This window comes from Apteryx rowi, unplaced genomic scaffold (genome assembly GCF_003343035.1).
Source record: "Apteryx rowi isolate R43461 unplaced genomic scaffold, aptRow1 scaffold_72, whole genome shotgun sequence".
In the NCBI taxonomy this organism is placed as follows: domain Eukaryota; kingdom Metazoa; phylum Chordata; class Aves; order Apterygiformes; family Apterygidae; genus Apteryx; species Apteryx rowi.
This window is the reverse complement of record NW_020451005.1, coordinates 1,963,685-1,979,474: the sequence shown is the minus strand read 5'-3', so window position 1 is coordinate 1,979,474 and position 15,790 is coordinate 1,963,685. Positions and strand designations below refer to the sequence as shown.

The following is a 15,790-nucleotide window of genomic DNA, read 5'->3' as shown; positions in this document are numbered from 1 at the left end:
GAAGGAAAAGATTATGTCCCAAATTGTTCCATCCTATCCTTTAATTAAAAACCTTTTTTTCTCCTGAAGGCTTGAAGCAAAGGAATACATGAAGTAAGAAATTCATTATAAATGGTAAAATAAGAAAACAATTACTTCTTTTCATTAGGAAAAAAAATGTTTATTAGGAATGTTAGCGTAATTTTTCCTTTAATTCTCTGCTGCCTGATTTTTGTGGCCAAGAAAAGAAGTTACAAGGCCAGAAAAGCTTCAATGTCCCAGTCATTTTGGGAAGCATTCTGAAATAACAGCTCATCATCTAGAAATATTGAGGGCTACCACTTCCTGTCCTAAAGCTCTATGGATCTAGAGTTATGTGCATGCAGTGGATGATGACCCCTCTTCCAGATTCCAAGACTGCCCTGTAATAAGCCCGCTCAATTGCTGATTTGTGGTGGTGTTATCGCTTTTTTTAAATCTTTGCACCCACTTTTTTTAAAGTGTCTGGAGTCAGCAGCTCAGACTGGCTGCCAGAAGGTGCACTGAGGGCAGCACATGTAGATGCAAATCTCTCAGGGAAACTCAACATCATCTTCAATACTCGACAGCTTTAGTATGGGTGACACTTGTAGCCTCTGCCAGCTTGAGGTAAAAAAAATCTTGAGTCATGTCCAAACATGGATCTTCCCAAGGGTAACCTGTCAGCTGTCTGCTGAGTATAATGTAGTTTCTTAAAGTAGATAAATTAACTTTAACTGTTTTTGGTAGAGAGGGAGGGTTGGGAGGGCTTTTGTGTCATTATCATTTTACAGCTGGATATGTGTGTTGTTTTTTTTATTGTAAAGAGGTATGAGCTTGCTGTCATTAAAAACCTGCAATCTGGTTTTTAATGTCTGATCCAATTATGTGTACATCTGGGAAGACACACAACCAAATAAATAATTGGAGAGGTGCAACTCTGAAATGACAACTGTTATTCATCGATCTCTTTCTGCAAGTCAAGATTGAGAGATGTAAACTTCAAGTGAATGAGATCTCCTGGGTGAGATTCTTCAGTTCAAACACGGTAAACAACTGTTGTCCTCTGATGCACATTTTAGTACTGCTGGAGGCAAACTTTCTAAATATTAATAAAAAACCTACTACTGGCAGAGTATACGGATGAAAAGGAAGCCCTGGGAGCTGGTGCAGAATTTCTTGCCACATTCAAAGTCTAATCAAAGAAACATATGTTTCAGGTCAGAAAGGAAAGGAGATTCCCCAATTTCCTCTAGTATTTCCCCTTCTGGAATCACAGAGAGGTCAAAACTCAGTAAACTGCAATATATTAGACATGCTATAATGTGAATCTTGTGATGAAAAATAACAGGGATTCAGGTACTCTATGTCCAAAAGCAACTAGAACTCATTTGACTCCACCATTTCCTACTTTCAGGTTGGCCTGCCAGTATATCACCTTCCTGAAAGTGTAGCCCCTTGGGATGCTCTGATATGAAGGAGACATAAATGATCGGTGGGTATTTGCCCAGTCACATATATGAATAGCAAGGGAAAATAAAAGAGATGCTCTGACACAGCCTATCCCAGCAACCACAGCCTACTCAAAACTGTCAGCTTGACTCCTCATGGAGAGCCCCTGTCAAGTGAGTGGTGGGCTTAGTATTACAGAAATGCTGTGCACATACAACATGACATCTCAGCTTAGGTGGAACAGGCAGTCTGTGCAAGTAGGAAACATTTACACTATTTCCAATTACACAAAGCTTGATACTAAATCTGGTTTTGCTAATATTCTGAGCTGGCAACCATACTGAAAATACAGCATTTCCCAGTCTTCCTTTGGGGTCTAGTGAGAAAGACGACATGCTAATGACATGATAATAACCTGTTTGTTAAAATTGCTTGGTAAGAACCAGAAGTTGGTTCTAAAAAACTGATGAGCTAGGAGCAGCAATCTACCTGCTCTCAAGTCAGGCTACAAAAAAAAAAAAGGCTGAGGAGAGAAGCATTGTGGATCCAGGTGCTCCTGGTCTCCCCTTCCATCTCATGTAATATGAATCCCTTAGTTCTTGCTCTCCAGAGACAGAGAAGGCATAAAGAGAATGGGAAGCACAGAGCACCGGAAGAAGCCCAGCCAGTCACTTGCTTGTTCTTCAAAGCAACTGCTGGATGAAGACTGAAGAGAAAAACTTTTCATTTTGTCCCAAAGAATCACGTACTGCAGTCAATGAAGATATGTGAATTGCAAGCACTTTATCCCAGTTATCAGCCCCTTTTCAGAACAGTTTCACCTCCATATACCATTCAGAACACAAGGAAATGTCTCCTGCAGTCATATGAAAGAGTGGAGAGCTGGGCCATGGGGACAGCTTGTGAAGGGCACCAGCAGCCGCTAAAACCCCTGGGAATTCAGAAGCAGGAATCGCATCAACAGGATACTTCTAACTCTTTGGCAGAAGTCAGGGGTACACACTGGCCCAAACAAAGCCTCCACCAGGCACCCCTTCTTTCAAGCATATTCTTCCCACCAGCTTCTCTTCTTCCCAGAGGGTCATCCTTACCAATTCGAGGCAGAATAGTAGCCAGATCATTTTCACTTACTCACTCTATCAGATGCTCAGGTAAGAAATGAGACTAAGAGTCTTGAACAGGTAAGAAAACATAAGAACTCAAGCATTAATAACATTAAGAAGGATGACACGATGCCAGCAGTAATGTCTCTTTTTCAACACTTACAGGAAAATTTGAAAGTTGAAAAGACAGCCTTGAAAATCTTACTCTTGAAAACTTCTGGAGAGCAGTTAACAACCAGGATTACTTTCCAGATCTCCAGGTAAAAGCCAGTGAAACCATTCACATGTCCATAGCTAGCCATGGTAAGCACCTTGATGAATCATCACCTTAGAAGGCAATCCTCTGCTGGCGAGCAGACAAAAGCCAGCACATTTCAAAATACCTCAGGTTTGACAGGGTTTGGCCTGAATACTCACTTAGAGCGAGTAAGTCAGCACCAATTTTACCATCTTTCTTTCTCCTACAAAATTATCAAGAAATGCCACCTTTTAAAAATCAGAGAGATTTAATCTTAACACAAGTTGGAATATTTTGGCATTTTTCTGTCTAAAGGAGAAAGGTGACTATCATCAGACAATAAGAGTCTGCTCGTGATTAGTACAGTATTCATAGAGTTCAGGTACAGGATAAGCCAGATGAAGCAAAAATACAGCTAATACTAAATATCCATGGTTTAAGCTGTGCAAATCTATTATTTACCTCTGAAAAGCTTGTAAAGAGATTTCTGTAGAAAACATGAGCAAACTCTTGGTAGCTGTGGGCAAGTTGCAGCTTTTTGTGAGCACGATGCATACTCACAATCATGCAGCTGGGGATCTTGGGGGAAAGCATGGGCTGATTAATCTGTGGCCTAAATGATCTGCCCACAGACAATCGAGTTGTCTGTAAACCCACTTGGGCAATACACCAGGCTTTTAAGAATTGTTCAGATATAGACTATTCATTCTGTACTCATGCAGTAAGAAGATTAATTTTTAAAAAATAAATGCTGAGTGAAATTAAAACAATACAAATATTTAAAAAGAAAATTAGGGCTTTGACTTTCATTTGCAAAATTAATTCTACTCTTTCCTGAAAGTATTTTGCACCATGGAAACTTTGATCGCTTTATTTTAAGAATTCCATGACAAAAGAACTACTACATTCTTAAATCCAAATGAGGAAAAATGCACTGTGCATCACAAACAATACCCTAATTTCATAAGGGGCTTTTTTTCTAAAACAAACAAACAAACAAACAAAAAACCACTGTTGTCCATCATACCTACAATGCTGATACTTGCACTTGTGGTAGCCAAAATAGGTTGCAGTGCTCCATTTTCTTCTCACAAAATATTTTTACATAATAAATACAAAGACCTGAAGTAAAAATATTTTTTGACAACTGTGTATTTTATATTTGGAGTTCTAGCTAGCAATTCACTCTGCAAAAAATAAAAGTGTTCCATACTTGACTGCAACTTTTGTGTAAGTGCAAGCAACAACTCTGCAGTACTTTTTTCAGATGAGCCACACTGATAGCTTTGCACTTCCTTGAGGCCTCTTCTCTTCTCACTGAATGAACTCCAGGGAATGGCATCATGTCGGGCTTTCCAGATGGATTATGTGAAGCCATAGCTCAATGTCATTTTCAATAGCAAGGCTCATAATTAAAGGTCAAATAGTCACTTCATCTGCAATCAATCAATAGAAGAAGTACTAATACTAGGTACTAATCAATCAATGGCAAATGCACTAATAAAAGCCATGCATCAAATGTCTGCATATGTGTGCACTCACATGTACTGTGCATACATGTGAGCAGGGAGAAGGAGAGAAAAAGAACAAAGTGTGGGTGAATATGCCAGAGGGCATTGTGAATACTACATTTATCCTTGCTACTCGTAAGTTTATATCTCGTTCCACTCGCTATGTGAAATACAAATAAACATTATTTTTCTACATATGTGATGTATTCTATTTAAAAACCACCAAAGCACCCACCACTATTCAAAAATACTGACTTGTAATCCTAAATAAGAAACACAAAGGTACCTGCCCTGTGTAATTTGTCCTTACACAAACATGCCCTGCACTCTGATCTGTGAGACAAAAAGTGTGTCAACTGTTCTGTCTACAAAATAAAACCCAGCATATGGGAACAGCACTCATCTCCGCGCAGAGCAAGCACTTATTCATGGATTCAACAGTGGAAGTGGCAGTTGGCCTCATGAGCATGCACTGCATGGGAATTAGTTGGTTTCATAATATGGTGTGGGAGAAAGTGACTTACAAAAGTCTTCTCATGCCTCTCCTATTACCACTTCTAAAGCTTTAAAGCTGTCAGCGCTTCTCCCACTTTTGTCGGTGCCACTCTGAGTCCCGCAGGGAACGGACCAGATGTACCTATCGGAGCTTCACCTGCCAAGTCGAGAGAAATCAATTTCACAGTGAAGGAAGAAGTGTTGGGGGTCATTTATATACCACCACTGCAATCTTGGAGACAAACAAAGCAGATCTCCACAATGGATACGAAACCAAACCCTGCGCTGTTTGGGCTTTCAGGCATCGTAATGACAGAGAGAGAGCAAAAACTCTCTCTGCTACAGAAGAACAGAAGCTTTCTCCTTGCATGGCTTACAGTATACACCTCTGGACAAGGAGAAATGTGACAGAACAATAAAAATAGTGAGGGGCAAAATACCTAAGTCTCTTCTTATTTCTGCTAAGATCAGGGTAGACAAGACTGTGCTGCGGATACATTCAACTGTCATTTAGAAATAGCTGATCCTTAAAAACAAATTATATCTACTCTGCTTCCATCTTCAGTGAAGGAATATACGCTAGTTGCTCTGATTAACAATTTCTGTTTATATCATCAGTTCAGGGGCATATCTCATCTTGCTACAGCTTTGTAAAACCAGCTCCTCCCTCTCCCTAGCACACTCCATTCATCTACTCTTTAGATAGAAATGTATATTTCTACAGCTGTATACAGCTCTATCCTGTATGGACCTGGTACTAGCACCAAACAGAGAAAAATACCAATGATCTCAAAATGAACCAGCTTGAAACTCAAAAACAGTGGGCATGCTTATGTAGTGCACAGAAGAGTGGCTGGGCCCTTAGGCTTACCAAAGATGGGTTCCCAGGGACTGCCAAAGAGAGCATTTCCCATCAAGGGTGGTGCTCAATTCAGGACGTGCTGCTGCTGGTCACACACACAAAGTAGTAGTCTGGAAACCTCAAAAAAACTTTGATGAAGCTCAACCCCAGAGATGGAAAACGGCAAGGGAAGCAGGTCCAATCCTCTCAGGGATCTCAACGCAGGCACTGAGAAATAAGGAAAGGTAGTGCAAAAGCGCGAAGTGTAAGAGTGACAGAAGTCTGCTGACCTCTGGGAGCTTGCCTTCCAAGAGGTACCAGCTCTTCAAGGATGAAGGTAAAGCAGTCTGTCCTGAAGGTGACAAATAAAAGTCTGTAGCCAAGAAACAGTGCTGCAATATTGCACTCTACCATCAACCTCTTTCATTTTAGTTTGCACACTTATGTGTAGGAGAGACCTGTATTAGCAGAGTAAAAGCATGCACAGCCAGGGAGAAGCTGTAGAAATACCTGAAGTCAAGTGATGTGTTTTTGTCAGTGCACTTGGGCAAAGAATTCTGCAAAATGCAACGCATATCCAATTAATCAGGCTGTGCTAATGACAGCAGCAACTTGGGAAAATGCCTGCAGAAAAGTCAAGCAAGCTAGGGACATGGAACTGGGCTCTTTTAAATGAGAAAGTAAAACATAAAAAGGAGAGAGTACTAGCAGAATAAAAGTGCACTGATTCAGCTGTGTGTATAGAATGCAGGTCAAGATGAGCTATGTGAGGATGCTTGGTAGAGAGAGTGAAAGAGATAAAAAGTCCTCACTTTTCACTGGGTGAAAGCAAGCCCTTTTAAGACTTAAATATTAAAGAAAAGACTTCGTAGTTATTTTCTTAGTACCATGATAAGAGGTATTCACAGAATGTGTATAAAACTATTTTCATTAGAAAGGGAAGGAGAGAATTACACATTCGAATGCCGTAAAATACAACTAGCTTCTGTTCTGTAGCATCACAGCTGTGTCCTAGGTTTATATGCACATCAGTAAAATGGCAGGTATGGTAGCATGCTATGACTTGGCAGGGGGGGGTCACTTTCTATAAATACAAATGTAACTGTCCTCCTCAGTACAAGCTCATTTATTATTTGAAACTTTGGTTTCATAGCACACTTGGCTGTAAAGTAGCTCAAGTGTCATTTAATCTATCTTCTGCTCCAAGGCAGGGCCAAGTTGAGCTATCTAATTCCTGACTGAGGCTTGTCTACAATGATAAGAGACTCCAAGACATCAGCAGGCAACATTTTCCAAAGCTCAACTGTCTTTACATTAGACAGGTTTTCCTGATTGTTAGCTTAAATCCTCCTTGTGGCAGTAAAAGTCCTTTCCTTTTCAAAGTCCACTGTGAAAAAGGTAATTTCTTCTTTGCCTCAGCCTTTTATATATTTCAAGATCACTACTGTATTACAGCTCAATCTTCTCTCACCAATCCCAATTTTTTGAATTTTTCTCATGGATCGTGTTTTTGAGATCTGTGATCATCCATGTCACTCTCTTCTGATCTCTTTCCCGTTGGTTCACACTGTTTTTGAATTGTGGAGTCCCAAATGTCACACATGCAGTGGCGTCAAAAGCCATAATACTGTCAAGCCATACAACTTTTGCTACTTCTCCCCAACCCTCAGGATCTCGTAACCTTATGTGAAAGGAAATTAGACTGACTTGATAAACATTTGACAAATGTTACTCATTKGTTTTCTGCTGCACTGTTAAAATTATTTATTTAGCTATTTGTTTCAGCAGTTTTCTAGCAAACGAAGTTAAACTCATTGATCTGTAATTCCTCGGCCCCTTCTTGATTCCCTTTTGAAAAGAGAAGTCTTTGTTTGCCTTTTTCTTGTCTTCCAGGAACTCCCTCAGTTCCCACAGATTTTCAAGGGCACTTGCTAATAGTTTGGCAGCCCAGGCCTGGCTGAGGCACAGAACCCTGAGATGAGTTTTACCATATTAAGCTGACTTGAAAACATCTCACCTTTCTAAGTCCTCTCTGACTCATTCTTTCCCCATTTCAAGCTGAGTTCTTACCTTTGTCATTGGCACCAGCTGTGTTAATCTTTGACAGGTATAACTGCAAAGTTTTGAAAAGGCTAATATTGTCACATATGCTTTATCAAACACATATTTTCATATTTTGAAAAACAGTAAGAAAATATTCAAGTCCTAATCTTTACACTGACAGAACATAACAGGGATGAAGCACTATCAGGTGGCTCTAAATAGGACTCTGATTTAGCGGTATTTTGTGAATTTCCATCAGAACATCTTATTATCACTAAGGGATTGTAAGTGACAAATATCTCAATAATGTTTTGATAAATGAATTCTAATAAATAAAACACTGTCCAAAAAAACCCTGCAGACTTCTTAAAATAAACACGCACATTCTGCTCATATTAAGCAGAAGACAGTATTGTCTCTTTGTGATTTCTGAATACACTATATGTTTTGATTTTCACTTGTGCAACCTGGTTTTGAGATATAATATCTTTACTGAGGGACTATGCAGATATACCTTAGACTGTTTTCAGTAACAAACATCAAATATTATCAATATTGGATTAGGCAACAGAACAGAACAAAAACAGAAAAAAAGCCAGTCTTTCCTAAATGAGACGGTCTTACTGTATAACCACTGAAATCTCAGCTGAGAAGACCATGTTGTCTCCCCTTTAATAAACATTTACTTTCCCTGTGTGAAAACATTAATATCCTAATATCATACTGGTAGCATTACTTGTCTCACTAAATCCAAATTTTTAAGCAGAAAAGCTAACAACCAACAACTTTTTTTCAACGAAGCAAGCTATGAATGTTACTGCTGTTTTGCTCAAAAGTGTATCTTGATCTCTCCTCCTAACTTACCCAAGGTGAGCGATTTGTGTGTGGAACAGAAAATGATAGCCACTGTGTCTGCTGGTGTGAAACCAGAGTTATTCCTAGAAAAGAAAGAGTTTTAATAATCTCTGTTAGCAAAAGCCTTCTTAAAACATCATTGATCAAATGTATTACTTTGAGGATCCATATGCATGTTCACATCACTTTGATCAATTCTAGTGACAGAAATAATTCTACCCACAAATGAACAGTAGTGTTTTTTTTTTTTTTTTAAGCAGAATTGTTTCTCAGTTGTGGCAAACTCTCTAATAAATACAATCCCGCATGAAGGAGAGGAATTCTGAACATGCTGTATGTAAGACAACTTTATTTCAGCCAGAGTTACTTTTACAAACATTCAATAACATGCCAGTGGCCAGTTCGCCACTGTAAAAAAAAAGAGAATGACCTATCATTTCTTTTCCTAGTACTTAATGTTAACAAAAATGCTCCATTTAGATAGTATATTGAATCTACACTACAAGAACTGCATAGAATATGTAATTATCTGTATCTGCTTGACCGAGAAACTATTTCTGAGGTTTACACACTGGGGGTGAGGTTGGGAAGGGTGGAAAATGATATACAGAGGTACATGACTGGCCAATGGATCACTGTGCTCAAAATTAGGAATAGCTTTCTAAAACTCCAAATATTGATTATACTGTCTGAGCTGGTTGTTACTTATGGCATTTGGGGTTTTACAGTTGGGCCAGATCCTTCCCTAGATTAGGTCCAACAGTTCAAAAGTTCTTTAAAATTGCCTTCTAAGGTCATGGTATGATCTTGTCACAGAGAAATCATCTTGTGGCATAAAAAACGTGTAGGTAGCTCTGAGATACTGCACCTTCCTTTGTAATCATCCCTTAWGGATATTGGGTAATTTATACAAAGTATATGTCCGGAGTCTGCTGTGTATTCTAGCACTTCCCAGGCAGCAGAGCACTGCTAAGGGAAATGCTCCAGCAAGCGTAAGCCAGAGGACAATGGTGGATACTCTAACTGACATAAGCGACCCACTCAGTCTTTGGCTAATGCCAAGGCCAAAGGTAGCCAAGTGACTACGCAACAGTAAGTCATTCTCACTGTACTACTTTTTGAGACATGAATGGACAATGGTTCTTCCTGGTTGATATTTAAAAAGGAAAGAACACCTTTACCAAACACTTGCTCAGGACAACCACCTTTTAAGAAACTCCATATAAATGTAACACATTTGACATATACAAAGACGACTGAAGGCCAGCAAATGTATCTTGAGATGTAAAAAGTCAAACTGAGTTCTCTCTCTCATATGTCATCAGTATGTCTGCAGGGCAAATTATATCTTCAGTGACATCTGTGCAAATCCATTTTTTTTCAGAGGATGAGGTATAGCCGTGATTGATTGAGATTTAACAACTCTGTAATTAACACACAAGAAGGGACAGAATCCAGGTCCTGCTCTGTTAGCCTATGAAATGCTAACAGAAAAAAAAGCAGTAAAGATGACAAGGAACATCAAAACAAGGTCATCCGTATTCAGAAACCTGCCCTTACGCACCTGTATAAACTGAATCACTCAAAACAAAAATAGCACACATAATAAACGTTCAAACATTCTGTTTCAGTACATTCGATTACCTTGTAGAAAAGAGGAAAGTCAAAAACATGAAGCTCAGCTGAACAGAAAATACTGAAAACAAGAGAAGAGAAACAAGTTAAAATTAAACTTACATCACAGAAGCAAAGATCACTGAAATCTCTGTGTGCACCGTGTACATGCCTTTTGTACCCAGGCAAAAGATCAGCAGCCTAGGCTGCTGATGTTAAGCCTGGACCAAGTCAATTCAGAGAAATCCAGATTTTAAACGGTGGTGATTCGGACAATTACATCAGAAAGAACAATATGTATCATTATATCCAAAAAAGCCAGAGCTATTACTGTGGCTACACAAGATTTTCCTGAGGTAACTCCTCTGAATCAAGTATTTCTTGACACAGTAGAAGACAGAGAAATGCTGCCCTCCATTTCTCTAGTTTTGCTTATTAGGTTGATGACATAAGATCTCTTGGACATGCCCTAGCTGCCAGATATTTCAATTTAGCCCATTTCTACTTAACGGAATGAAAGCACAATGTGTAGGCATGATTACAATAAATATTCTCACGTGCTGGGTACACTACTCTCCTGATGAATGATTACTATTAACAGAAGATAATCATATACATTTAATTCCCTCTGAGACAAAGGCTAATTCCTGCGTATATCAGACAAAGCAGCTGTTCAAGTTCAGTGAACTTTATGTGTGGATGTTTTTTGTGCATCCTGAGGGGAGCTCTCCCCTCCGCCAGCTCATGTGATACCTGCAGGGCTTCTGGGACATGCAGAGCCCCCATGGTGTCGGTGGAGGAATGGGCAATGAGATCAGGGAAAGAGGCAGCTTCCCAGCTGTGCCATGAGTAGCTGCTGGCCACTGTGGAGCCCCCTCCCCTCCYGGCTGGGGTGCGGGACCACCCCAAAGAGCTGGGGCAGACACTGTGACCTGCACAGACCTTTCGTGGGTGTGCGTGTGGCAGGGGGGAGCGCTTGTACTTCTACCAGAATCTGGGGTGGGTCCTTCCCCTTTTCCTTGCCAAAGGTGTGAATGCACTAAGGCTAACGCACCCCTTAGGGTAATACAAGCCAAGACAATACTTTGAATTTGGACCACGGTTTTTAACTGGGCAACATGGCATGGTTATTAACTATTGCCAGTGACATTTTCTGTTCCCTTACATACTTTTCCTAGGATGCATAAATGTCACCTCAGCATGCACTTAATACTTCCTTCATGAACTAAGGAAGCAATCCACTGTTACTGAATTATAATCTTTTGCAACTAAGTACATTAATTTAATACACACAGGAAAAAATCCCTTTCTTAATAGGTATAATTCTGTAGAGCAATAAGCATGTGTTGATACCAATTATTCACTGTGCATATTTTGCTGTGTCTAGAATATTAACATAAAAATTACATGAAAACATTAATCAGCAGAATAATAAATGCAGTTTCATCTCAAACTCCTTGTGCTAATTTCACCTCCTGGTGTAACACAACACACATGGCCAGCCAACACATCCAATGGAAGTAAACCTTTTCTAGACTGTAACATATATATATTCATCTTCATAACTTTCTTATTTTTTAGTTTTATAAATATTTTAGAGAAAAAACAAACATCTAATATGTTCCTATCAGTTTCAAGGCTTACATTAATATTCTTGCAAAGAAACTCCAGTTATACACATTTGAAATGAAAATGTATATATAATGATTTTCAATGTATTGCACTGCAAGTGGTGTATATATAATTACACATGGCACAAATGCAGAGCTGCCTTACAGAGAAATAAAAGAAAGGAAAAGAAAAGCTATGGGAACAACCACTCTATGACAACTGTCCAAGCAAGAATATGTTTTTTTTCGTCTAAAAGACAACTTTGCCTGTTTTCTCCAAGTAGTGGTCACTGCAGTGACATAAAATTACTTCATTCTTGATTTCTCTGCATTTTAAGTCAGAGTTTGAGATTTCCACATCCTTCTTTCTCCCCAGCAACTTGGCACTGATTTAACTGCACCAGAGATGTGGTCCCTCTTTAGGTGCCTATGCAAACAAGTATTTTCTCCATTTTGAAAAAGTTCATTAGATGGCCTCCCTCTTCTTTGTTTTCAGAATAAAATGACAGTTCTGTGCTTCACCATAAGCTACGCAGTATCATTTATAACTCCATGTAATATTTTCACACATTCAGCATTTCATAATCCAGAAAACCGCCACAATGAGGATATGTAAGACAGAACAGTAAGTGACCCACTAAGGGCAGGGACAAATTTCTTACTGACTTCAGTGGAGGTTGGATTTACGTAAGATACCTATTTCTATTAGATGCAAACATGTGCACATGCACACAGTTTCAGAAGCTGATGTAATGATTTCCTGAAATCTAATAGTTTTGGAGTTTACGGGATGTGATTTATACTCTTGTATAATGTAGTTACCTCTCCCCCAAGCAGACTGAAACTTCTCTCTCTGCACAGTCTGAAGCAAGACAGGAATTACCTACTGGGAGAGGAGACAGTGCCTGAATACCACTGCTTTTCCCTGGGAGGTAATGATCTGCAAGTGTATTTTTAACTGATGGCAAAGATACCAGCAGTCTATTCTCCCGTGTGTGTTATTTAAGGCTGAATGAATAGAGTGCTTCTAAAACAAACTCTGCAACAAATGCCTTCATCCACAGAAATATATCAACACCTTCAAATTCCCTACTAGTTTCTAGGTTTGTAATGCAGTAAGAAAGAACTATYTGAAAGTTATAACAATGTTTCTGAGTAGCAGTTCAAACCCAAATCTTTCCTTTCTGTTTGGAATGCACATCTGTTCATGTATGGTTGTTTAATAACAAAGACACCACAACAGCATGGTCATAAATGCTTGAAAAACAATACTGTGCCCCTTTAGAAAGGAAGTACTGTTGAGCAATCTCAGGCACACCTAATAGTAGGGTTCATCACTCTATAAATGCTTACACAACTTCGTAAAAGCATGCAGCCCCTAGGAAGCTGGATAATCTATTTGGTTTACTAGACACATTAAAAGTGCAAGCTCTAGACCCAAGCCAGTTTCTCTTTTCCCCACCCTCTCCCATACACATTGCTCTTTACACACATGCATCTGACTAATAAAAGAGATGTTTTAAGGCTGAACTTACTTATAAACACTATGATAATCAAGCTAAATTTATCAAGGTCAATATTTGGATTGGCGAAAGTATCACAGAATGTTGTGTAGATGATCATCAGGAGCACACAGCTGCTGATAGCACCAAATGGAGGCTTCTTCCTTTCGAGCCAATCCTTGATGTATCTTCGGACAATCTGAAACACAGAAATCAAAAGGTTGCCTCTTTTCAAAGATGCAGGGAGCCAAGTTGGGCATCACAAAATGAATCTGACAGCAGAAAGACACAAAGAGAAGAGAGTAATTTGGATGACGGCCACAGTGGATTTCAAAGCCTCCCTGCCACACAACTCTTCTTCTGGCGAATTTAACATTTGTAGTGCAACTTCCACTGGGCGTCCATAATGAGAGTATATTTTCAAGTACATTCAAATCCATCCTTAATCATGCCAAATGTTCTTTGCTAGCTGTCRCTGAGACATGCCCATTAAGCCTCCCCAAAGTTTATCTCCTCTGCTGATACTAATGGATGTATGTAATTATCACAGTCCCCTTTGCATCAACAGACAATTCCAAGTGCAACTTTGGGAATCTTAAAAATCTGACATCTTCAGGAATTTCATGACAGTAGATAATTGAAAGTGATCCATGTAACATTTTAATATTTAAATAGCTAGCAATGCACCAGAAGTTTTTAATTAAATTATAACTCAAGCTTGAAAAGCAAAAGTGCATGTGTTGTGGGAGTTTAAATAATTCAAACTCTGAATATCTAGAGTTTTTGTAAATCCAAAGACAAATGCCATTTGCATGCTTTTAGAATACCAGAATTAACACAAGAAAACAAGCAAACCTCCTGTACTTAGTGTAACTTTTGCACTTTCAGGAAATTGAATCTGAAGTTGCCTTTCCAGAATATTTTTTAGAAACAACCATAAATGTTAAAGCAACTTCAACTTCTAAATTATGCCAAATAGTACAAGACTAAGCATCAGCAGAGACAATACATCTATCCAAGCCCTGCATGTGGAGCTGCTTTTATTTTTTTCTCTTTACTTTATATGGTTTGAAAAAACTTTTTACAGCTTTTATCATGCAGCTGTGACTTGTGTTAATTTTTCAGCAATCACATTATCTTGCCTAATTTCTGCTGAGACCTCCCAACATTCTCTGTTACCAAAACCTTTCAGAAATAATAGCACAAGATCCTGAGACACTTCTATCAGAGGTTTCTAGAGGTGTCTCATTACCTTCCCATAGCAATACCAGTAATAAACACCACTACCAGTTTAATAATACAGAACATTTTAGAGGTATTCAAGATTAATATCAAAGCACCATCACCAGTGCTACCACAGGACCTTTTCACACACTAACTGCCAAAGCTGGTGGATTGACCTCACAGTTGTCAGTTTTCCTCACTGCCTTTCCAGCTTGTTTGCAAATCTCTCAGTGGGGAAGTCCTGTAAGTAGATCTGAATAACTGCAGAAAACAGACTTTATCGACCACATGGCAGGGCACATACTAAAAATTTTGCACATGGGGTTCACGAAAAGCTAAGCAGGCTGAAGACCAGTGCTTACCTCACAGTACTTCTAAGCTTCCTGCTGGTGAAAAATAACAGATTTACAGGAAACCGTACAAGGAAATGCTCAACACCCCAGTGAAATCACTCACTTAACTTTCAAATTTCACACTTGCCAGATGTTGAAGAGCAAACAAAACTCCATAATACAGCCAAACTTCTGAAGGAGCATTCAGTGGAGCTCCTTCAGTCACCTCCTTGTAACACCGGGTAGGAACAGACCACTGTGCTGATGAACAAGAGACAGGTAACCCGCATGCAGATGGTGTGCAGAGTGTGAACGCAACCAAATAGGAAGACTGGATTAGCCTAATCTGAGCAGATCTGGGACTCTCTGTAATTCTTAGAAGTAAAAAGCAAAGTCTTTGGCCTCTAATGTGAGCATTTGCTAAGGAAGGTAAAAAGAATCCTGCTATCCCCTAAATTAAAGTCACACTGGGGAAAAAGAAAAGCTACATAAGACCACAAATTTACGGGCCTTCAATCAGACAAATGTGAACCAGGCCAATACTGAAAGTACCGGAGATACTGAAAAAGAAAAGTTATGGTTAACAATTATGCCAGAGCACAATTTATGCCTGAGATATTTATCATGAAAACTACAACCTTGTGTCTGTACCAAGTTATAACTATAACATATTGGACAATACTAACTCTATATGCATATCTAACATATACAGATGTACAAGAAAGAGAGAAAAACATTTTAAAAATGAAATTGCAAGCAATATTTCCTCCCTACCTTCTATCAGTTGATGTCTTCTTTAAATATCCACCTCTAACTTCCTGACCTGGACTAGTCTGGAAGTTAATGTGAATCAGCAAATGCTAGTGGGGCTCCTTAATGCATTTTATATTAAAAAAAAATGGCATAGTCAGATCCTGAAGAACTAAACTGTGGCTTCAGGAAATCATCTCATCAACCTAGTGTCATGCTAAGA

At 39.1% G+C, this 15,790-nt stretch overlaps 1 protein-coding gene across 1 annotated transcript in view; it reads right to left on the bottom strand.

Moving 5' to 3' along the window:
- Positions 1–15,790, bottom strand: part of SLC10A7 (solute carrier family 10 member 7) — a 174,570-nt gene that overhangs the window by 16,522 nt on the left and 142,258 nt on the right. Inside the window, exons 10-12 of the mRNA XM_026087539.1 lie at positions 13,295–13,460; positions 10,180–10,231; positions 8,545–8,618 (exon numbers count right to left, since the gene is read on the bottom strand). Coding sequence (XP_025943324.1) covers positions 8,545–8,618; positions 10,180–10,231; positions 13,295–13,460 — 292 coding nt within the window. The remainder of the gene's footprint in view (positions 1–8,544; positions 8,619–10,179; positions 10,232–13,294; positions 13,461–15,790) is intronic.